General features: G+C 41.7%; 1 protein-coding gene and 1 pseudogene across 2 annotated transcripts in view; one reads left to right on the top strand and one right to left on the bottom strand.

Moving 5' to 3' along the window:
* Positions 1-15,484, bottom strand: part of CTNNBL1 (catenin beta like 1) — a 161,698-nt gene extending 146,214 nt beyond the window's left edge. The window contains exon 1 of the mRNA XM_027623383.1: positions 15,319-15,484. Within this exon, the coding sequence (XP_027479184.1) occupies positions 15,319-15,348 (30 nt within the window). The 5' untranslated portion in view covers positions 15,349-15,484. The remainder of the gene's footprint in view (positions 1-15,318) is intronic.
* An 885-nt stretch (positions 15,485-16,369) lies between these two features.
* Positions 16,370-16,843, top strand: LOC113938219 (annotated as a pseudogene). Its single transcript, XR_003524853.2, has one exon. The product of XR_003524853.2 is annotated as a 60S ribosomal protein L23-like (transcript).
* The last annotated feature ends 6,888 nt before the right edge of the window (positions 16,844-23,731 follow it).

The following is a 23,731-nucleotide window of genomic DNA, read 5'->3' as shown; positions in this document are numbered from 1 at the left end:
TTTGTGTTATCTCTGCCCATTCAGATCTCTGTGCTAACTCAGGAGAAGTCCCTGCCAACCAAGTCTGACAAGTCTGATGGCAGAACTCCCACTGGAGAATCAGCAGAGACAGCAAAGGCAGGCAATCATTCCCTTTCATTAAAGAGAGTTCTTCTTAAGTTTGGTTGGGTTTTTTTTTTGAAAACAAAAAGTAGCCATTCACAACTACTGCTCACTGCAGTCACTGACACAACTGGCAGAAACTTTAATTTCCCCCTAAGCCAACTAGAAAGAGCTATGCCCCTGTAATTACTCACTGTAATGTAAAACCAGACGCAGAGAGGACGGCCACAGCAGATCTGGGCGAGACTGCAGTGATATTTATTTAATCATCAGTCCAGACCATCTGCAACTGTTTTGCAGAAGCACACAAAGTTTATGGATTCCAAAGCTTCTTACAAGTTACCAGGTGCTGAAGGTCAGCTGCACTGTCCTCGGGTCCACTGGGGCTGCTTTCTTCATTCTCTTCAGGCCAGGGTGCTCAACAAAAGGCACCATGCCCATGTTTTCTGTGCCAAGCCTGGCACAAGGAGAGTGTTGCTTCTTGATTAAGCCAAAACATAGATTAAATGTTTAGAACTGGGAGATTCTGAAAACAACCTAGGTGGGAAAGCAATTATCCTAGGGAGAGCAGAGCTTCAGCTGCAGCCCCCTGAAGCATAAAGGTGAATTCTACCCACTTTGAACACCTAAGCTGGCCAGACTGCTCCCCTATAATCTATTCTACATTCTGCAGATGCAGTGCTCTTTTCAAACATAAACCAAACTGTGGCACTCCACAGCTTCAAACCCCTAATGGCTTCCCACAGTACTGACAACAAAATCTAAACAGTTTAAGGTTACCTCCCCTCCCCACAGCCAACCTCTGTCCTTAATTGTCTCCTTCTCACTCACCATGCTCTAGCCATCTGCCTCAAACATGACAAGCTTGTTCCCACCTTAGGGCTTTTGTACCGCATATTTCCTAGGCCTATGCTGCTATTCCCACAGCTCTTCATAGAGCTGGATCTTTCTCATCATTCAGTGCTCAATTCAAATGCTACCCCCCCAAAAAGGCCTTTTAGAACCTTCTGATGCTCTACCATCACTCTATTACATCAGCCCATTTTTTCCCCTTCATATCCCCATTTGAAATTATCTTGGTTTTGTGTATGTAGTATTTGTTTGCTTGCATGGGAGTTCTTACTTATTTGTATTTGTTTTTCTTGTTTATTGTCTGCCTTGCCTCCCTGGATATAAGTTTCATAAACACAAGGTACTGCAAATGTCTTGTGCATATCTAGTCTCAGTGTCTAGTATAACAACTTGCATTTAGTAGGCATTTAATAAGTATCTGTTGAATAATTAAAGAAGGGAGGGTTCAATATGGATCACTAATCTAAATGAAATTTACTAACCCTCCAAAATCAAGACTGGCTCACAGGCTGTCAGCATGTTTCACAATGCCATAGAAACACTGGTTAGTTCTTTGCCAACCCCTGGTGAATGATGAGGAACAATGGCAAAGACAAGACCAAGATGAACTTGTAGATTCTCAAAGTTGCAGAATTTGAAAATTTGCAAGCCTCTTGGATACAGTGTTGCCCAAATTGTCCTTTCACAGGAGGATCAGATGAGTTAGCAACAGTGATTTCCAATGGCTGAGGCCAAGACCCAAAGGTTGGGTCTTATAGGTCCAGCAAAGGCAGGCTTTACCATATGAGGCAGCCCCAGCCCGGTTGGCCAGAGTCCTTCTGGATGAGGCAGCAGTTGGGAGCCAGAGAACAGATATACATACTCGGGAGGAGGAAAAAAGAGAGAGAAAATGAGAGAGCCAAGAGCAAAACACAAGACAGAAATGGGGCAGAGGTATGAAAAGGTCAGGAACAAACACATGGGGTGTCAGGTGACTGCTACGATTTAGATTTCGTGGGCCAGTGGGTGTGTGAATTTGGATATAAGACTAGCTTAAAGATATAGTGTCAAGGCCATCAGACAGGTAAATGGCTCCCCTCCAGAAAGATAAGCAGCCATGAAAGAAAGGGGCACTCCACAGAAGGCCAGGTTAAGCTTCTGTTTGTGAGTACTAGTTTTTCTTGAAAGACTCACGATTAGTGAGCACTAGTAATTGCTCAGATATTCTTCAGTCCCCAAGAAGATGGTAGCGGTGGGCAAAGAGATCTAGAAGACATGCACGATGAAAAATGAAGACAGGTTACGCTAATTTGATCTCTAGTATCTTAGTCTTCAGTAACTAATAGAAGAGCCCTAAAATTTTACAGTTCATCCAAAGATGACCAAGAATACTAATGCTTCATTCATCATCCACAACTTTTCAGGACACTGTGAAAAGAAAGCAAAAGGGGCTTCAGAGGTTAGATTTTATCCTATTTTATCCTATTAAACAAATAACACCACTAAGAAGTGACAGCTACACCAAAGAAAAGCAAGAAAAACTGTAAACAAAAAACTGTAAACAAAGAACTCAAAATTTCTCTGTAACATTCCCAATGTTTTAATACAGGAGTAAAAACTTCCCACACTTCAAAGGATCATGAGAGAATCTGGGCACAATTAACATGCATTCATAATAATGACCCTAAGACAACAGTCTGACCTATTGAGAAAGGCAAGAATGTTTGTTTTAGAAAGAACTCCAATTCCAAACAAAATGATGAAAAATTCAAGTTTTGAATATGGAAAAAAGCACTGTTCTGTTCTGAACCCCATTTTATCACCGGAGGCAAGTCACTTTCCATCCCTGTGCCATGCCTTCCCCATTTGTAAAAAGAGGAAGTTCTTGTTCTGGTACTCTTGCTCCACTTGTAAGTTTCTGCTATGTGGAAAATCTGTTCATGAGGAGTGCCACATTTTCCAAAGACACCAGATAAAAGAGGAATTAGTGCAATTCAATACAACCCATATCACCTTTTTTAGAAAGGAACCTCAGGGGCACTTGGGTGGTTCAGTTGGTTAAGGATCTGCCTTTGCTCAAGTCATGATCCCGGAGTCCTGGGATCAAGCGCCACACGTGGCTCCCTGCTCAGCAGGGAGCCTGCTTCTCCCTCTCCCTCTGTCAAATAAATAAATCAATAAAATCTTTGAAAATAATAAATAAATAAATAAATAAATAAATAAGGAACCTCAATGGGGGTTTCTTTCCACGACAACCCCCAATTCATCAATGATAATGTCTTTTTCTTATTTCTTTATTGCTGCATTTTAGCATTCTGTTGATTCTTTGGCATCTTTACCTTCCTCTGTGCAACAGTTGCTCCTGGCCAGAGCCCCCACTCCATATTTCAGCTTCTCTGTCAAAAATTATGTACCCTTAAAATGCTCAAATTTCCCTTATCATTAATGATAAGCTATTAGCTGTTCCCATGAAGTATTAATGTTTGAAGAGGCCAGTAAAAAATAACAAGACAAACTCTAAGCACAATTCTTTTATTTTATCCAAAGCTGTGAAGAAAACAGAATTCCAACATGATACACCAGCTGGAGACTGATGTACTGTTAATGCTTACGTTTATTAAAAATTCCAAAAGTAATTTTAAACTCAGTTGCTCTTAACTTGGGAGGGGGTCAAATAAAAAATGTAATCCTCAATTTTATGTGTTAACAAAACAAACACATAAATAATGCCAAACACTAAAATTAACTAGTCAGGAAACGACAGATGTTGGCGAGGGTGCGGAGAAAGGGGCACCCTCCTACACTGTTGGTGGGAATGCAAGCTGGTGCAGCCACTCTGGAAAACAGTATGGAGTTTCCTCAAAAAGCTGAAAATAGAGCTACCCTACAAGCCAGCCATTGCACTACTGGGTATTTACCCCAAAAATACAAATGTAGTGATCCAAAGGGGCACCTGCACCCTGATGTTTATAGCAGCAATGTCCACAAGAGCCGAACTATGGAAAGAGCCCAGATGTCCATTGACAGATGAATGGATAAAGAAGGTGTGTGTGTGTATACATATATTAAAAAAAAAAAAAGAACGCGGGTGCCTGGGTGGCTCAGTTGGTTAAGCAACTGCCTTCGGCTCAGGTCATGATCCTGGAGTCCCGGGATCGAGTCCCACGTCGGGCTCCCTGCTCAGCAGGGAGTCTGCTTCTCCCTCTGACCCTCTTCCCTCTCGTGCTCTCTAACTCTCATTCTCTCTCAAATAAATAAATCTTTAAAAAAAAAAAAAAGAACGCCACACACACACACACACACACACACACACACACACACACACACAATGGAATATTACGCAGCCATCAAAAAATGAAATCTTGCCATTTGCAACAATGTGGATGGAACTAGAGGGTAGCATGCTAAGCGAAGTAAGTCAATCAAAGAATGACAATTATCATATGATCTCACTGATATATGGAATTTAAGAAACAAGGCAGAAGATCATAGGGGAATAGAGGGAAAAATGAAACAAGACAAAACCAGAGAGGGAGACAAACCATAAGAGACTCTTAATCATAGGAAACAAACTGAGGGTTGCTGGAGGGGAGGGGTTGGAGGGATAGAGTAACTGAGTGATGGACACTGGAGAGGGTATATGTTGTAACGAGCACTGGGTATTACATAAGACTGATCAATCACAGACCTGTACCCCTGAAACCAATAATACATTATATGTTAATTAATTGAATTTAAATTTAAAAAAAAAGAACACCAAACAGGGGCGCCTGGGTGGCTCAGTCGGTTAACGGCTACCTTCAGTTCAGGTCATGATCCCAGGGTCCTGGGATCGAGCCCTGCATCGGGCTCCCTGCTCAGCAGAGAGCCTGCTTCTCCTTCTCCTGGCCACTATGCCTATATGTACGCTTGCTCTCTCTCTGTCAAATAAATAAATAAAATCTGGGGCGCCTGGGTGGCTCAGTCGTTAAGCGTCTGCCTTCGGCTTGGGTCGTGATCCCAGGGTCCTGGGATCGAGCCCCGAGTTGGGCTCCTTGCTCCACGGGAAGCCTGCTTCTCCCTCTCCCACTCCCCTTGCTTGTGTTCCCTCTCTCACTGTGTCTCTCTCTGTCAAAAAATAAATAAAATCTTTAAATAAATAAATAAATAAATAAAACCTTTAAAAAAAAAAAAAAAGAACGCCAAACAATCTTTCAATAAACAAGCATACCTGCCTTTAGAATATAGTTAGACACATTCAGAGGGAAGCATCATAATACTCTGTGCTTGATGTCAAATCCTTCTCAATTCGGTCAATGGCTTTGGACATTGCTGGGTAGTTGAAGGGAAGTCTAAGGAGCCCAAGCAGATAATCTGCTCACAGGCAACTGATAATCTATAATGAGTTAACAGATGAAAATATACTGTGGTAGTCTCACTAGATGTTTCACTGAACTCAGGACAAAGATAATCTAGTTTCTATTTACCAACCCACAATGGAGATGGGGTTTTAAAATTTAGGCCAACACACTTTCAGATCAGTCAGTCCTAGAACACTACAGAAAAGAAAACGGCTTTGAACTATTCAGCTGAAATACTAGAATCAAATGGCTGACTTTGGAATAATAAGAGGATCTCTGCTATACCTTTTCCTAACTCCAGTGTCTCTATAGCCATACAAGACTCAAACCAAAACTAACCACTTCCTTTGGGAACCTTAGGGGAAAAAAAAGAAAGAAAGAAAAAGAAAAGAGTAATTTGTAAATGAGATTTCAGGCACCAGAAAAGGGGAACACTGAGATATCTCAGCAATATCAAAGAGACCTGGGGAAAAGAATTACTGTGTTGATGATATAATTCTTGATATCAATGACTGCTAACTGTGGTGGAATGGGGTTGTGCTTTAATCTATTGAGAACAGCCCTATACTGTGGCATGTGTGGGTGACAAACTGTTCTCATTTCCTTTTATAGCATTCTAAACCTTAATCTCCAAGGGACCAATGACCTTGGGAATACTGAGGCAGCTTTGTAGAATTAAAAAAAAAAAAACATTTTTTTCTTTTGCTACAGCATGTGTGTTGATTGTAATTATATCAATACTTAAAAATTAACGGCTAACATTTACTGGGCGCTTACTATATACTACTTAGCACTACCCACCCTGTCTTATTTAATCCTGTATTTAAAAACAGATGGTAAAATGGAGATTTTTTTTTAAATGGTGGGCAGAGATACACTGTTATAAAATCTCCATTTTAAAGATGAAGACCTGGGGTGGTTGGGTGATAGACATTGGGGAGGGTATGTGTTACGGTGAGCGCTGTGAATTGTGCAAGACTGTTGAATCACAGACCTGTACCTCTGAAACAAATAACGCAACATATTTTAAGAAAAAAGAAAAAGAAGAAGATAACAGGAGAGGAAGAAAAGGGGAGTATGTCAGAGGGGGAGACGAACCATGAGAGATGATGGACTCTGACAAACAAACTGAGGGTTCTAGAGGGGAGGGGGGTGGGGGGATGGGTTAGCCTGGTGATGGGTATTGAGGAGGGCACGTTCTGCGTGGAGCACTGGGTGTTATGAACAAACAATGAATCATGGAACACTGCATCAAAAACTAATGATGTAATATATGGTGATTAACATAACAATAAAAAATTAAAATTAAATTAAATTAAATTAAATTTAAAAAAAATAATAAAAAAATAAAGATGAAGACCTGAGGCTTATAGAGGTTAATTGACCCAAGGACACATGGCTAGCAAATAGCAGAGGTGGGATTTAAACACAGGCAGTCTGACCCCAAGTTAGTGTTCATTCACTACACTAACATTAAAAGACACCTAATGGACACACTCAGAGGGCACGTGCCTTGAATTATTCTCTCCAATAGAGCTGACAGGCTTTTCTGAGCCATCCACATTCTCCAATGTAGTTATTTTTACATCTGAAAATTTCTCTATTGGTGTAAATTTTATAAATTCAATCCCCCAATTTATTTTTTTTTTTTAAGTAAGCTCTATGCCCAACGTGGAGCTTGAACTCACGACCCTGAGATCAAGAGTTGAGAATGGTCCACTGACTGAGCCAGCCAGGAGTCCCTCCATCCCCCAATTTAAACGACACCTAGTGAGGGACTGCAGAAAGGTATGGCTGTCTTCCTCAAGTTCACCTCCAAAGTTAGGCATCTCAATAAAAACCTACCTCCAAGGAAGCTGAAATAGGTAGGACTGAAGTCTATGACCGGTGAAAACTGTTCTGTTGGCCTATAGAAGAAATAAACCCATGTTCACCATGCCAATACGTGATCCACAAAAATAAAAAGACCAACCAGAAAGCTACGTATTTGACAAAGTTCCAAGAGTCTAAACTATGATGATGGCAGCTGAAATAGGAAGGAATAACCTGAAGAAGTAACGCTGCAAAGCTTTCCTGATGACAGAGCTGCTCCTGCCTGTGCCACTAAATTTTGTTCATTCTTCTGTAACAGCAATGATGCTGTGTACTGGAGTATCAGTTTTCAAATCTGTGTGATGCCACCCTTAGACTGCAAGCTCCATGAGAGCAAGAACTGTGGCTTAAACATTTTCAGATCCTGACACCATCTTGACCCCTGAGAAAGGAGTTGGACCTCTTTGTTCACAGGATCTTATGATCCATGAGGAAAAAAACCTTGTCTCTCATCTTTGAGAAATAGCTCCAAGGCTTCTTTAAAGTCTGCAAAACAGAGGCACCCCTGACTAAAATGCAGAATTGGGGGTAGGTGGTGGAGCAGGTGGAGAGATAGAGAATTACGTGACCCCAGAACATCTGGCCAGAATGTTCAGTAGTTAGATACATGAAATCTAGATCATGGCCAGAGAGCTAACAGTTGTCTATATTGAGGTGCTGAAAGATGGAAGAATGGATGAGTTCATCTATGATGAAGGACAAGATTATGGAATCACTCTAAGGAAGAGTCCAGAGTAATGAGGCTCAGCAAGGGGCGCCTGGGTGGCTCAGTCGTTAAGCGTCTGCCTTCGGCTCAGGTCATGATCCCAGGGTCCTGGGATCGAGCCCCGCATCAGGCTCCCCACTCCAAGGGAAGCCTGCTTCTCCCTCTCCCACTCCCCCTGCTTGTGTTCCTGCTCTCGCTGTGTCTCTCTCTGTCAAATAAATAAATAAAATCTTTAAAAAAGAGAGAGAGAATGAGGCTCAAGAAAATCTTTGGCAGAGGGTATTGGCACCTCCAAGAATGCAGGTTTTGGACATCCTACAAAACAACTGACCAGTACTCTTCAAAAAGGTCGAGATCATAAAAGACAATGAAAATGACAATGACAAGTAACTGCAATGTGGGACCCTGGATAGGATCCTAAAACAGGAAAAGGACGTTAGTGGAAAAACTGGTGACATCCGAATTAAGTCTGTGGTTTAGTTACTAGAATTATGAATTCCTGGTTTTGATCATCATACTATGGTTATAGAAGATGTTAACTTTAGGGGAAGCGGGGTGAGAAGTATATGAAAACTCAGAAATGCTCTACTATTTTTGCAAATTTCTGTAAATTTAACATTAATTCAAAATAAAAGATTAAAAAAATGTAGGTTTTGCAGCAAGGGTAGCAAGAGATGATATGGAAGAGGAAGACAATTCAGAAACGGAAGTAACATATTTGAATGTCTAACATGAAACATTCTTGATGTCTAACATGGAAACAAAGACATACAAGGCAGCAAGCAAACAAGATTATCAGAACAAAAGCTTTCCAAAAGGGGAAATAACCAGAACATATTTGAAGGTATATACTGGTTCACTCACTCAATCCTCAAACGACCATTCATGAGATATCAGTTATGGGTGAGACACTTTGCTAGGAGCTGGTCCCTGCCTCTAAGTTAACTGTGCGGTGTATGAGAAGGCACATAATTATGTGTTCTGTGAGTATGAAGAGAATGCGCCCGGAAGAAAGAGGATGAAAAAGTTGCAAAGAGAGGAAATGAACTTAAGAAAGAAACCACTCAGAAGATGAAACAGAAAACACCCTGAAATGGGAATATCAATGAAAATAGTTCTTTATGTTGTTTATAGTCCCATCATTAACAACAGTAACTTTGAAAAGCACTAGTCTAAACTGTCATGCAAAAAGAGCCTATAGCACGATGCTATAAAACAACATTGTGATGAGGCTAATATTCTCAGGGTTATAGGTGAAACGGGGCCACTACAGAATGAGCACATGTGTTCAGGCTTCTAAAATGTTTCTTACATACACCCCATCAACAAAAAAAAACACAACAGAAAGGCTCAATTACAGGGGCGCCTGGGTGGCTCAGTCGTTAAGCGTCTGCCTTCGGCTCAGATCATGATCCTAGGGTCCTGGGATTGAGCCCTGCTTCGGGCTCCCTGCTCAGCAGGAAGCCTGCTTCTCCCTCTCCTGCTCCCCCTGCTTGTGTTCCCTCTCTCGTTGTGTTTCTCTCTGTCAAATAAATAAATAAAATCTTTAAAAAAAAAAAAAAGGCTCAATTACAAACTACAACACTACTTTAGGGAGAAAGGCAGATGATAAGAAATACAAATGATAACACACACAAGGGGAAAAATGCCCATTAGCAAACTTGAACTAACACTTTACATACCTACTAGATCAATGAGACAAAATTAAATTGTGACAACTAGTAGTATCAAGACTGTGGTGAAACTGGAACAACCACTGCTGTTAGCACTGTAAACTGATGAAGGATTCACTCCATATGAGCACAACGTGTTCCTTAATGTATCTGCAGCTGAGATGACCCCATCATCTACCACTCCCCTCCATTTACTCAATGCTCTGACATTTCACTCCCATGCTTCTGCTCTCACTAATCCTAGTCAAGAATGACTTTCCTCGGCCTCCTTCATTACCCACAGAATTCCTATTCATTCATCATAGCTGAGATTCCAACATCATCTCCCTTTTCTTCAATGACTGCATTCAAATCCACCCCCACTAATACATCCCTTCTTCAGGCATATCCAATCATTCCTTATACTGTGCTCCCATAATACTTTATTCACACAGTTCGTTGTTGAAATGTCTGTCTCATTCCTCAAGTTATGAATTCTTTAAGGTCCAGGACCATGTCTTTAATAATTTTTGTACATGCAATACTAAGCACAGGAGATGGCATGTGGTAATATATAACGGCAGGTGGGACGGGGAAAATGCCATACAAATGAAGAGGTTCGCTGCAATAGTATCTCCAAGAACCAAAACCTAAGACCAAATAATAATAAATAATTCCTCTAAATAATTATGGAGGAACATTTTAGGGAAAAATGGTTGGTCTATCACTTGTGCAAAAAGTATGAACACATTAAAAAGAACATGAGGACCATGTAGAAACCCATGAAATATTTCTGGCAGTGTTAAATTAAAAATGTGGAACACAAAACAGTATAGACACAATGATTACTGCCCTGCAATATATAATAATATAATAACTGTGGGAATATAAAACTACTTGTTCGACTAGGGTCCTTTTCCTTTTCTCAAATACTTCCTTTTAATACCATTCCTGTCAGTTTATTGTCATTAAAATTTTTTTATTTCAAAGGAAAGAAATAAGGGGAAAGGAGCAAGATTATAAATTCCTACAAGCCCCTGCAATCCAAGGAAATGCTATGATATTACTGATAGGTCACAAGAGGAGTGGGTGTCTGCAGTATTGCTAAAACCAAGGGTCCCTGACCCCAATCTGCCTCAAAGAGAATACTTCTCATGTCACAAAGCAAGTCATTCCCACTGAGCCAAGCCACACTAAATGTGAATTCTTTATTGCAAAACTTCGAAAGTAAGAACTTTTTCCAGACATCTGTGGAATTAGTATTAATGAGAATGCCCTGAAGTTCATATGCACATCTATGCAGCAGAAACTTCTCAGCCTAGGAACTGCTGGGCACACTTCTTGATGAGATGTCTAAGCCTGAAGGCATCAAAAAAGTACATTTCCATATTGGGAACATAACTGGCTTCCTCTTTAAGACTTTTTCCACCACCTCCTGTCCACATTGTAATTCTCCTGTCTTCTCAAATGAATAGTTAACATATGTCAAGGCTATAAGGCATATACTGAGGCACTTGCTGCCTAACTCTATTACCAGAAGAACCAATCTCAGCGGGAAATTGGAATCTATCTTCCCACCACACTGCCCCAAAAATGAAATTAAGAAGCACCCAAAAAATATTAAATACTTATAATAAACATTTCTTGACATTACATATTTTCCTTGCTTACCTTAATCTCTGAATTCCAGGAAAGGAAACAACCACAACTCTTATAGCTCAATCTCTCATTTTACAGGTGGTAAAAAGATATACAGAGAGGGGAAGTGACTTGTCCTGAGTCACCCAGATAAGTAATGATAAAGGGAGGATTAAAACTCAAATCTCCCAGATTTTCAGCCCCGATTCATTCTCCTACATCAAGCTTTTTTATCCCTTGAAATCTCTAGAGCTCTTGGCCTAAATAATTAGTATCACAGAACTTAAAGTTAGAAGAGACCTCAGAGAGACTTACTTAATCCCCTCATTAGGCATATGAGGAAACTGAGGCCCAGAAAGATTAAGTGATTTGCTCTCAATATCTTGAATGGGAGGGAAAAAGTATAACTTAAGCTCAAAAAACTAAAACTAGCAGCTATGAGAAGGGAGGAGAATCTCAGCTGGGTAAAATTTTAAAAGGAATGTACATTCTAGACCAGGGGCACTTTCAAAATGTAATTCCTGGACCAGAGCTTCAGCATCACCTAGGATCTTGTTAGAAACGCAAATTCTAAGGTCCCACGGGAGACTTAATGAATCAAACTATGGGGGTGGGGATGTTCGAATCAAACTATGGGGGTGGGTATGTTCAAATCAAACATGCCCCTGAGAAATGAAATTCAGTGGTCATGTTGAGTCTACTTTGAAAATCACAACTATAATCAACAGCACTAAAATTTATGCATTCTTCTATAGATGTACCATTCTTCATTTTTTAAAGCTTTTAAAAGTATTATGAAAGTTTAAGTAAAGTATGAAAACAAAATGGAAAACCAGATTTGGGTATTCATTTGGTTCCAGCTCTGGCTCTGCTCCTTACTGGCTATTTGTCCTTGGGCAGGTAACCGAGCTCTCTAGCTCAAGTTTCCTTCTCTATAAAATAGGCATGCCACCCACCTCAAAGGGCATGTTGAGAATTAACCGTAAGAACACATTCAAAAGCACTTTAGTTCAGCATCTGGCACAGAGCAGGCAGGCAGTACAGCACGGTTATTAGGAGCTTCAGCTATGAGGTAGGTGCTTTTCTGCACCTCAGTTCCCTCATCTGTACAACAGGGATTAAAGACAGTACCTTCTTCATAGGGTTGTTATAAAGATTTTGAGAGATGGTGCAGGTAAATAATGCATCTTTCATATCTATAAAATGTTACTATTTTTGAAGAGCTTTTGCATCCATTAATTCAAATGATCTTCCCCATTTCCACAAAAGGATGGGTGCATTTGATTGATTATGGACTAGGTTCCAGACTGTACCATCTTTTAGGAACAGGAGGAGTGGACATCAATCTTACAGAAAGGAAACTGCACGAATAGTGCATGTGGGAAATGAACAGGACTGAAAATAAGGAGATCAGCATTCTGGTTTAACTGTGCCACTACCTTAGCCCACAACCTCAGGGAAGTGCTTTACCAGAATGGGATTCACTTTTCATCTGTAAATAAGTGGTTTGCATGAGGTTATCTATAACATCTCTCCAAATAAAATTCAAACTCATCATGGCCTATAGGAAGGCCTACATCTCCTATTTATCACCTACCATTCTCCTGCTTACTCACCATGTTCCAGCTCCATCAATCCTCTCCCTGATCTTCTACCAGGCTACGCCAGCTTCTACCTCATAGCCTACATACTTGCTTTTCCCTCTGCCTTGATCCTTCTGCCCTTTTACATGATTGTCTCCCTCTCAACCTTCAGTCCTTTAACAACAATTCCTCAGAGTCCTTCCCAGACCACATTACCAGAAGTAATAGGTCCTGTCTCCTACTGCCAGGGGTTATTTTCTTTCACAGCACTGTCTAATAAACATATACTGAAAGTTACAAATGAGCCACATATGTAACTTTAAATTTTCTAGTAGCCACATTTAAAAAGTTTTAAAGAAAGGAACATTAATTTTAATAATATATTTTCTTTAAGCCAATATATCCCACGTATCATCATTTCAACATGGAATCAATACAAAGATTATTAACATATGTTACATTAATTTTTGTCATACTAAATCCTGGAAATCCAATGTGTATTTTACACATATCGCTCTCAATTCCAACTAGCCACATTTCAAGTGTTCAGTAGTCACAGGTACCCAGTGGCTACCACACCAAACAGCACAGTCCTACAGCAAACTCTGCTTACCCTTCAAAGCACCTATCACAATCTGAGTTTCTTGTTTGTTTACACACTTATCTTGTTACTTTCCCACCAGACTACAAGCTCCACAAAAGCAAGAACCTTGTCTGTTTTGTTCAATGTTGTATACTCAGAGGATTTGATGCCTTGCACAGTAGGCATTCAATAAATGTTTTTCGAGCAAATGAATGAAGCTCTTTTAGCTTTAATATTGAGTCAATGGACTAGCCATTCTACAACTCCCAAACAGACATACAACCACTCATTCAACAATCCTATTTCCTTTCTTCTTTCATGTTCAGTAACTGTCTTAAAAAGAGAACTCTCTTGGCTATATATCAACCATTGTTTAAAAGTTCTTTTCTACAATGTCTAGAGTCTCCAAGGTCTGTTCTTTGTATATTGGCAGAGGGAGTGGCATGAATATAATAGCTAACATGTACTGAACTTCTACTCTTTGACAAGCATTGGTCCAAGCACTTTACATTTCACAAGATTTATGTGGTAGGTGCCATCTTTGCCCCTATTTACATATGAGGAAACCAAGGCATAGAGAGGTTAAGTATTTTGTTCAAGGTTACAGCAGCCAGTTAATAGCAAAATAGAGATTCCAAGGAACATGTGGCCCCTGACCCATAACTCTTTTTTTTTTTTAGATTTTACTTATTTATTCATGAAAGAGAGAGAGAGAGAGAGAGAGGCAGAGGGAGAAACAGGCCCCCAAGGAGCAGGGAGCCCGACGCGGGACTCAATCCCAGGACTCCAGGATCATGACCCGAGCCGAAGGCAGACGCCCAACCATCTGAGCCACCCAGGCGCCCCTGACCCATAACTCTTAATCACCATTCTCTACTGCAGAGCTGTCCAATAGAAATATAAGACCACTTATATATGTAATTTTAATAGCCACACTAAAAAGCTAGTAGCTACATTAAAAAGTCAACAGAAACAGGTAAAATTTATTTTAAATTTTATTTCACCCATTATCCATAATATGATTAATCAGTATCATCAAAAATCAAGGTAATTGATTTGATCAATATGATCATAAAATCAGTATAAAAACTATTTTTCATATTGAATCTTCAGAATTCAGCATGATTTTACACTTAGAGTACTTTTCAACTCCTACTAGCCCTATATCAACTGTCTAACAGCCACATGGACAGCTACCATATTTGACAGCAGGGTTCTACTGCCTCTCACAAGGAGCCTCTTTAGGAAGTCAAAGAGGGGGTAACCTTTGAACTGGAAGGCAGGAGACCTCAGCTCTAATCCCAGCTCTTACTTGTTGAGTGACTTTGGAGAAGTCCTTTCTGCCCTCTGCACCACCCATTCCCACCAAGTCGCCTGCACAGGGAAGACAAGAAGATTCCTAGGGTCCCATCCCATGCTAGAATTCCAAACATCTCCCAACAATGGCAGTTAACATGGGAACAGCTTTTACACTTTAAAATCAGCTTTCATATCCAATAGTTTATATAGAGTCCTCAAACAACCCTACTAGGTAGTTATCACTGTCTCCGTCTTATACATACAAAAACTGACGCTCAAAGAGGGGAAAATGACTTGTCCAAAAGCCACATGGCCAGTTAGTGGAGAAGCCGGGGCTCAAATGCAGGAAAGACCAGTGCCCTCCCACCACCACCACCACCACCACCAACTCAACGACTGGGGGACGAGATGGTTGTGAAGATGGTCTGAGGCCTTCAGAAGAGTTGAAGGGCACCAGGCCCCAGTCCAGGGTAGGGTAAGAAGAGGCCCAGACTGGAGTTGAAAGGAAGCGGCTTGGGTTCTGAGAAGGCATGGGCTGAAAGGGCCCAGGAGAGTCTCAGGAGAGTGAAGTGAAATGAGGAGCTCGAACATGAGAAGTGAGGGACGCGGGGACGGAGGTGAGAGGAGGTGAGATGAAGGGCCTCTGGTCCCGCGACCGGAGACCCCTACCCCGGTGAGGGGACGGTACCCCGGCCCTCCTCGTCCCTCATACCTGGTAGCTCAGAAGTTCGCCCACATCCATGGTTCCAGGCCCAGCCAACACCTGCTACTCGAGTTCCCTCCACTTACGCCCAAACCGCGGCCCCCTCCGCTGCAGGTCCAGCCACACTGCCGGAAAGCGCTGTGAGCGGGTCGCAGAGCCAATGAGGTAAAAGTGCGAGTGACACGTAAGCCGGCCACACTGCGGTAAAAGGCAACGCCACCGTAAAGCGCGCTGCATTTACGACGGTACTGCTTCCGCCCGGAGCCTGAGGGGGCGGGGAAAGAGGGACGGAGACAAGAAGGAGGGCGGTACGGGGAGAGAAAAAAACCCAAAGAAGCTAAGATTTATTGGGTGCCCCCTCCGTGCAGGGCGGAATGCTTAGTGTTTTACTTGCGCTCTCCTAATCCTTCCATGATCTAGCCAATTTTATCCTCATTTCACAAATAAGGAAATTGAGGCATAGGACTGCACTGTCCAGGTCTATACCCACTAACCACATGTGGCTACTGAGGGCTTGAAATACAGCTAGTCTGAATTGAAATGTGCCATAAATGTAAATAAAATACACACTGGATTTCTAAGAGTTCTACTGATTTCATGTTGAAATTACATTTTGAATATATTGGGTCAAATAAAATATAAAATTAATTCTCCCGTTTCTTTTTACTGTTTAAATGTGGCCAGGAGAAAGTGTAAATTACATATGTGGCTCTCTTTGTGCCTCCCTTTGTGGGTTTTGTTGGTTTTGCTTTTTTGTGGGGTTTTTTGGGTTTTTTGGATAGTGCTGACTCGGTATATTATGCAAGGCCTACAACTATTACTGACTGAGAAACTGCTGGTGATCACATCTCCCTCTCTGGGCTTCCCCTTATTCATCTATGCAAGGCCCGATGGGAACAGATGATCTTGTTTCTACGTCAGAGATATAAAAAGGTTTTCTGTAGGAGGAAGTTGGCCATGATTGGAAGAGAATCATTCAAAGGGTGCATCTGAGCTCCTGAGATTTAAATAAGGCTCTATCTTCAAAGGGTGTTAAACCTCTCCCTTACCTTTCCGGCGCTCAAGATGTCGAAGCGAGGACGTGGTGGGTCCATCGGTGCGAAATTCCGGATTTCTCTGGGTCTTCCGGTAGGTGCCGTGATCAACTGTGCTGACAACACAGGAGCCAAAAACCTGTATATCATCTCTGTGAAGGGGATCAAGGGACGATTGAACAGACTTCTTGCTGCTGGTGTGGGAGACATGGTGATGGCCACAGTGAAGAAAGGCAAACCAGAACTCAGAAAGAAGGTCCATCCAGCAGTGGTAATTTGACAACGAAAGTCATACCAGAGAAAAGATGGTGTGTTTCTCTATTTTGAAGATAATACGGGGGTCATAGTAAACAACAAAGTTGAAATGAAAGGTTCTGCTATCACAGGACCAGTCGCAAAAGAGTGTGCAGACTTGTGGCCCAGAATTGCATCCAATGCTGGCAGCATTGCATGATTCTTTGGTGTATTTGTTAATTAAAAATTATTTGCTCTCAGTGAAAAACAAAACAAAACAAACCTCTCCCTTAATCTTCTTAGCCATTTAGACCCCTGACCTTCACATTCATCATACTTGTTTTAGTCCGTCAGGCTGCTATGAGAAAAATAATCATACACTGGGTGTCCTGCAAGCCACAGAAATTTATTTCTCACAGTTCTGAGGCTGGGAAGTCCAAGACCAAGACACCAGCAGATTCGTTGTCTGGTGTGGCTGTATTGTGGTTCACAGATTTTCTCACTATGTCTTCCAAGGTAGGAAGGGGTGAGGGATTTTTCTCCAGCCTCTTAGAAAAGCACTAATCCCATTCATGAGGGTTCCGCCCTTATGACCTAATCACCTCCTGAAGGCCCCACTTCCTAATACCATCACCTTAAAGGTTAGGATTTCAGTTTATGGATTTTGGTGGTTTACAAACATTCAGACCACAGCAGTATTTTGAGCCATCCTCCCCATCCCATCTCCACATGTCTCCAATTATACAGAAGTTATTTTTATAGAACTTCTCAAAGGCCAAAGCGTCTCCTCTTCCCTGGCCACCAGTCCCATACCTCATCCAACTCCTTCTCATCCTTCAGATCTCAAAGGTCACTTTCTTAGAGTAGTTGTCCTCAACTCATCTTCTGTCCAAGTAAGCAGCCCCTTCTCATTCCTCATAATTCTCTTTCCCAGCACCTCCTCTATGGCATACATCTCTCCATCTGCAATTTTCTACTTAATGGTTGATCACTTGTTTATTGCCTTATTTACTGGACACAGGCTCCATGAGAGCAGGAACTGTGTCTGTCATGTTCACCATTATATCCTGGTACAAAAAGCCTAGTACCATGCCTGGCACAGGAGGAGGTTTCATGATGGGCTTTATGAGCCATGGTAAGGAGACTGGGTTTATGCTAAGAGCATTGGAAATAAATTGAAAAATTTTAAGCAGGAAAGTTTTGTGATTGGGTTTATGTTTTTAAAGAATCACCTATGCAATTCGATTTGAACTGAATTATTTGGGTATCCTTCCCCCCCCCCCATTAGCTGTATGGACTGTGCCTAATTCAAGGAGGCAGGATGAGTAATGGTGGGAAGGTACCCTTTGGAACTGTGTACCCTTTAGAATTATGTCCCAGTATTTGGTGAGCTGGAGCCAGCTTGTATAAACAAGCTAGCAAGAGCCTATGGTTAAATTTTCAGGAAATTTTCAAGTTGATATCAGTTTGGTTGCTTGAAATTGGCCACAGTGGGAGTATTTATACCATGGAAATCAAACAAATGCTCCAGGGGTTTTGGTGTTTCAGAGAGCTGATTGTTACACATTTACCAATACACCACTGATTCTAATTCTCAGAGTTCCACATCTACCCCTATGCTCTCTGGCAAGTTATCTTCTCTCTCTAAATTGTGGTCTCTTCATCTGTAAGGTGACTCATTCATTCATTCATTCAAGAAGCATTTACTGAGCGCTTCCTCAATGACCGACACAATTGTAGGCTCTGACAATATAGAATTTTGTATGAAAACAAGTTCCTGCCCTCTTGGAACCCACATTCTAGTTAGAGAAAGCCTAATGAGGAATATAGCGTTATGATCCTCATTTTACAGATGTGAAAACGTCATCAGCTGACTTCATCTCTATGTGCCTCATCGACCCTTGCCTGCAAAGTGGAGATTCAATTGCATTTACCTCATAAGATTATGGGGAATTTACATAAGATGCTGCATGCAAAGCACTTAGCAGGTGCCTGGCACAGAAAAGTACTCCAACACTGTTTGGTGTTAATGTTAGGTGGAGTTAAGTGGGAATTGAAGGGGCAGAGAAGCAGGAAAAATGAGATCATCCTATACTCTTTCTTTTGCATTCAATCTTGTCTGTGTGTTTTTAGAGACCAGGCGTAAAACATGGAATCATAAGGCAAAACCCTATGAGAACCAGATTTGGTGAGCACCCTGCAATGAGGATAAAGTGCTCTGCCAAGGAAGGTTTCCCACAGAAGGTGCTGTTTGGACTGGGGTTTAAAGGATGAGAAGAGTTTGCCAAGAAGACATGGTGGGAAACTGGTGACCCAGGCAGAGGAAGCAGCATGAGCAAAGACATAGAGGTTGGAACACTTCTTATAGGCAAGGCATGGGATATACAGAGGAAAAAATGGGAAGTAAGGCAGGAGAGGTGGCTGGGGAAGATCTTGAATAAGGTTGCCAAATTTAGTGCATAAAAACATAAGACATTCAGTTGAATTTGAATTTGAGTTAAACAATGAAATTTTTTAGTATGACTATGTTCCATGCAATATTTAATAACATACCAAAACCTTTTTGTTGCTCATCTGAAATTCAAATTTAACTGGGCATCCTGTATCTTATGGCAATCCTAATCATGGAGGATCTTGAATATCATATTAGGGCACTTCGATTTTATCTTGATGAGAGGGTCCATTAATACTTTCTTGGGTATCTCCAGGAAATAAGGCTTGAGAGGCTTGTCCTTCAGGTCTCAGCTTAATGTCACTGTATCAGAGAGATCTCCTCTGACTTACAAAATCTAAGACAGTCCCTCTCCTTCCCACAAGATTCTCTATCAGCATTCCTAACCATTATCTTCAGAACATTTGTAATTGGTGTTTCTATATTTATTTGCTTTTCATTCATTTGAAGTCTGTTTTCCCCTCCATATTCTCAGCTCCAAAAAGCCAGAGATTGCTGGATTGTTCACCACAATAACCTCAGAATCTAACACAATACCTAGCATTTAATTCGCACTCATTAGCTAGTGGTTGGTTTAGTGGATGAGCCAATCAACCCACAGATTGATTGACTCATTCCAGGCAATAATACTAATACCTTCAAACCCCTACCCCAAATCCTAATGCTGTGCTATTCCAATTTTAAAGATGTGAAATGGAAGTTCAGAAGAGCTACAGTGTACGCTAAGTGAAATAAGTCAAACAGAAAAAGATAAATACCATATGATCTCACTTATATGTGGAATCTAAAAAACAAAATAAATTTGTGGATATAGAGAACAGATTGGTGGCTGCCTGAGGTGGGGGCGGGAGGTTCAGAGAAATGCGAGAAGGGGATCAAAGTTACAAATTTCTGGTTATAAAATGAATGTCATGGGGATGTAATGAATAGCATGGTGACTGTAGTTAATAGTTAAATATTTGCAAATAACTAGGAGAGTGGGTCTTGAAAGTTTTCATTACAAGAAAAGAAGTTTTTTGTAACTATGTATAATGATGGATGTCAACTGTACTTATTGTGGTGGTCATTTTCCAATATATACAAATATCAAACCATTACATAGTATACCTGAAATTAATATAATGTTATGTCAATTACACCTCAAAAAAACTAACAAGGGGGAAGGGGGGGCTATGGTCTATGCACCAAGCCGTCCAAAAACGTGGTGATGTTGATGATTTCAGAGTGGCATCCACAGAGATGGGAGAAGGGCACCACCCAAGAGACCAACTGCTGAGCTATAATCTTTTTAAAAAATGTAACTTGGAAGAATGATCCCTTCCGGAAAGTTTTTAAATAGCTGTGGGCTGCCTAGCTTCCTTAAACTTCAAGCTTTAGCTACTCCAAGATGTAATCAGAGTAGCTTCCTTCATCTTTCATTGCCTCAGTAAATTATTTATTGGAACAGCCTTTAAGAAAATATCCTCAAAAAACACTCATAAAGGATATTTATCACCAATATTGAGTTCCTACCCTGCAATTGTGGGCTGATTGAAAACATGTAACAGTGCCTGACTCCTCTATTTAGGCACTGAAGGAGTGGGGAAGAGTGCAGTGGAAAGGGGGATACGTTTTCTGGGGAGCAGAATGCAATGGCTAGGGCTCAGGAGAAGTCCCTATTCTCTCTGCCTCTCATCACCCAAATCCAGATCCCTGGATCCTTTCCACTCTAAAATTTTTAAATAGTTGTAAAAACTGAAATGTAGAACGTTTAGTTACTTGCCCACAGTCATAGAGTTAGTAACTGGAAATACCCCAAACCAAGCCTGTCTGACTATGCATTTCACAGTAGGGATTTGGGCTCAGTTAACCTTTCAAATGGTACTGATACTTATGATCCAGGCACAGATAATTGTTGAATGTTAAAGAGTAATAATCTCTCCCAGAAGATCTTGGTCTCGATTAGACACAAGAATTTATATTCCTAGGGTGCCTGGGTGGCTCAGTCGTTAAGCGTCTGCCTTCAGCTCGGGTAGTGATCCCAGGGTCCTGGGATCGAGTCCCACATCGGGCTCCCTGCTCGGCAGGAGGCCTGCTTCTCCCTCTCCCACTCTCCCTGCTTGTGTTCCCTCTCTCGCTGTCTCTCCCTCTGTTAAAAAGTAAATTTAAAAGATCTTTAAAAAAAAAAGAATTTATATTCTTAGATATACTGTGAGCCAAGTAAGAACTCAATAGTCATGTCATGGATATGCAAAGAAAAGGAATTATTTCAGGTTTTGTTGACATGTGATGATAGAATTGGATCATGTTGTTGAAAGAGTCCTAATCTGTTAAAGATCCATACTAAACTCTATATATGAAATAATATGATAACTAGAATTTGCTTCAAAATAATCCAAGGTGGGGGCTGGTGTGGGTGTGGATGGAAGTAGAGATGAAAGCGTTATTGGTGGGTTGATAACTGTAGAAGCTGGATGAAGGATACATTGGAGCTCATTTTATTATTCTCCTGCCAACAGGATGGCAGCAGCAGTCCCAGGCACAACAACATCAAGAAGAATAAGAGAGATCATCTTTTTCTGAGCCTTTGTCTTAGGAATAAGGGATGAGGGAAGCAAGGATGAGGGTAGGGACCAACTATGTCCACTGCACAAAGAAAGGAGTCTGCAGTCAAATTTGTATGACTGGAAAAGCTATGAAAACCAGTACTCACAATGGCTCATAAGAATGTAATGAGTTTCGGGGCGCCTGGGTGACTCAGTTGGTTAGGTGTCCAACTCTTGATTTCCGTTCAGGTCATGATCTTGGGGTCATGGGATAGAGCCCCTCGGCAGGCTCTGCACAGCATGGAGCCTTCTCTAGGATTCTCTCTCTCTCTCCCTCTGCCCCTCCACCTTGCCCACTCTCTCTAAAAAAAAAAAAAGTGTAATGAGTTTCATAAACCCTTAATTCTGAGGGGCTCCCCTCATCAATGCCCCACACCAATGATCCTCATGAGTCAGACTTTCCAGAGATGCTTTCCTAATAAGAGATGGAGAGAACTATTTATGCAATTGCTATTCGGGGTCAGTGAAAGGACATTGGTCAAGACCACTTCTGGCTTGGGAAGTAAGCAGTCTCCTTAACCAGTGAGCTGAAGCAGCTGTTTAATACCCAGCCTTAGCAGTAAGGGTGTATATTAGTTATCATTTGCTGGGTAACAAGTTATCCCAAAACATAATGGCTTAAAAGAACAATGAGCATTTATTATTTCACACAGTTTTTGTGGATCAGGAATTTGGAAGCAGCTTAGCAGGCTATTTCTGGATAAAGGTCTCTCCTGAGATTGTGGTCAAGATGCCAGTCACTTCCAAGATGGCTTACACAAAGGTTGACGCTGGTTCTTGGCCAGAGACCTCAATTCCTTGCCACATAGATCTCTCTATCTGGTTGCCTGACTGTTCTCATAACATGGTGGCTGGTTTCCCCAAGAACAAGTCATCCAAGAAAGACCAAGACCAGGTGGAAACCACAATGTCTTTTATGACCTAGTCTCAGAGGTCGCAGTCCATCATTTCTGCAATATTCCATAGGTGGCACACGCCAGGCCTTTCATCGTGGGAAGGGACCACACAGAGCATGAATGCCAGGAGGTGAGATTCATTGGGTCCATCCTGGAAGTGGAGCCTCTGATTCTGGTTAAGCTTTCTGATGCCTGCAACCCCAGATGACATCTTCACTGCCACAAAGTCAAAGCAGCTTAGGTACCAAAGAGTGACATTCCCATCATTGGCAGCCGCCGTGACTTATTGATAAACTGAGCATTCGATTAGTACCCATTAGACTCTGTAAACCATTGCTGGCAGTTATCAATGAAGGCAGAGAATGGCCATGTACCCCAGATCGGCTAGAAGGGCAGCTCCTGAGTTTACACCTTCTCATAGAGGATCACAAGGCACCTTAATATATTGAAAGCTCTGAGCAGTCTTGCAGGGAGAAACCTGTTTCACCTTGTTCCACACAATGTTTTCCAAGCCCATGTGACCACAGAAGCCATTTTTCATAGTAACGCCTATTAGTGTCCTATGGAAATAGTGTTATGAGAAACACACATTAAGAAAAAATTGATCAATCTCATCAGTTTCAAATTTTCGTTTAGAAAAAAATCTGTATACATCCATGTATATATTTAAAAGGCCTAAATTTCCCCAAGGTTGACATCCTGAGCATATAAATGAAGTCCCATCGACATTAAGTAACATCTCTGACTCAGAGCTTCCATGTCCACCAGTATTAGCCCCTCAGCCCAGCTCTCATAAATGACTTGAGTTCCTTCTGGGCATGCATATGCCCATGTGTCCTCCTGGACGATCCTCTCAAGGGATCCTCTGCTCCAGCCTCTTCATTGGCACCTGTCCCCCCCCTTCCCCGTCACCGGAAGGAGAGCCTCCATGCTGCCACTGCTGCCCTGCCCAGGGCATTGCTCTCTGGAACTCTAGAAACTGCAGGGCCCTGGAGGTGCCATGACGTCCCGACTGAGTCCTCAAAGCAGCAGAATCAGACAACGTCCTACAGAGGTACGGGTTCTAGGCCTCTCTCTTCGGTACTGGATGGCCCTTATCTGGGCCCCAAAGCCGTTCAGCTTATACCCCCACATCTCACTTCTGTCCACAGCATCTCTCCCAACGAGGGTCAGACTTCATCCCTGAGTCAGACTAAAGTAGACACTACCCTGTCCTCCCAA

Source organism: Zalophus californianus, chromosome 8, assembly GCF_009762305.2.
Source record: "Zalophus californianus isolate mZalCal1 chromosome 8, mZalCal1.pri.v2, whole genome shotgun sequence".
Lineage (NCBI taxonomy): Eukaryota > Metazoa > Chordata > Mammalia > Carnivora > Otariidae > Zalophus > Zalophus californianus.
Note: the sequence above shows the minus strand (reverse complement) of the source record. Positions and strands in the feature narration are given on the sequence as shown.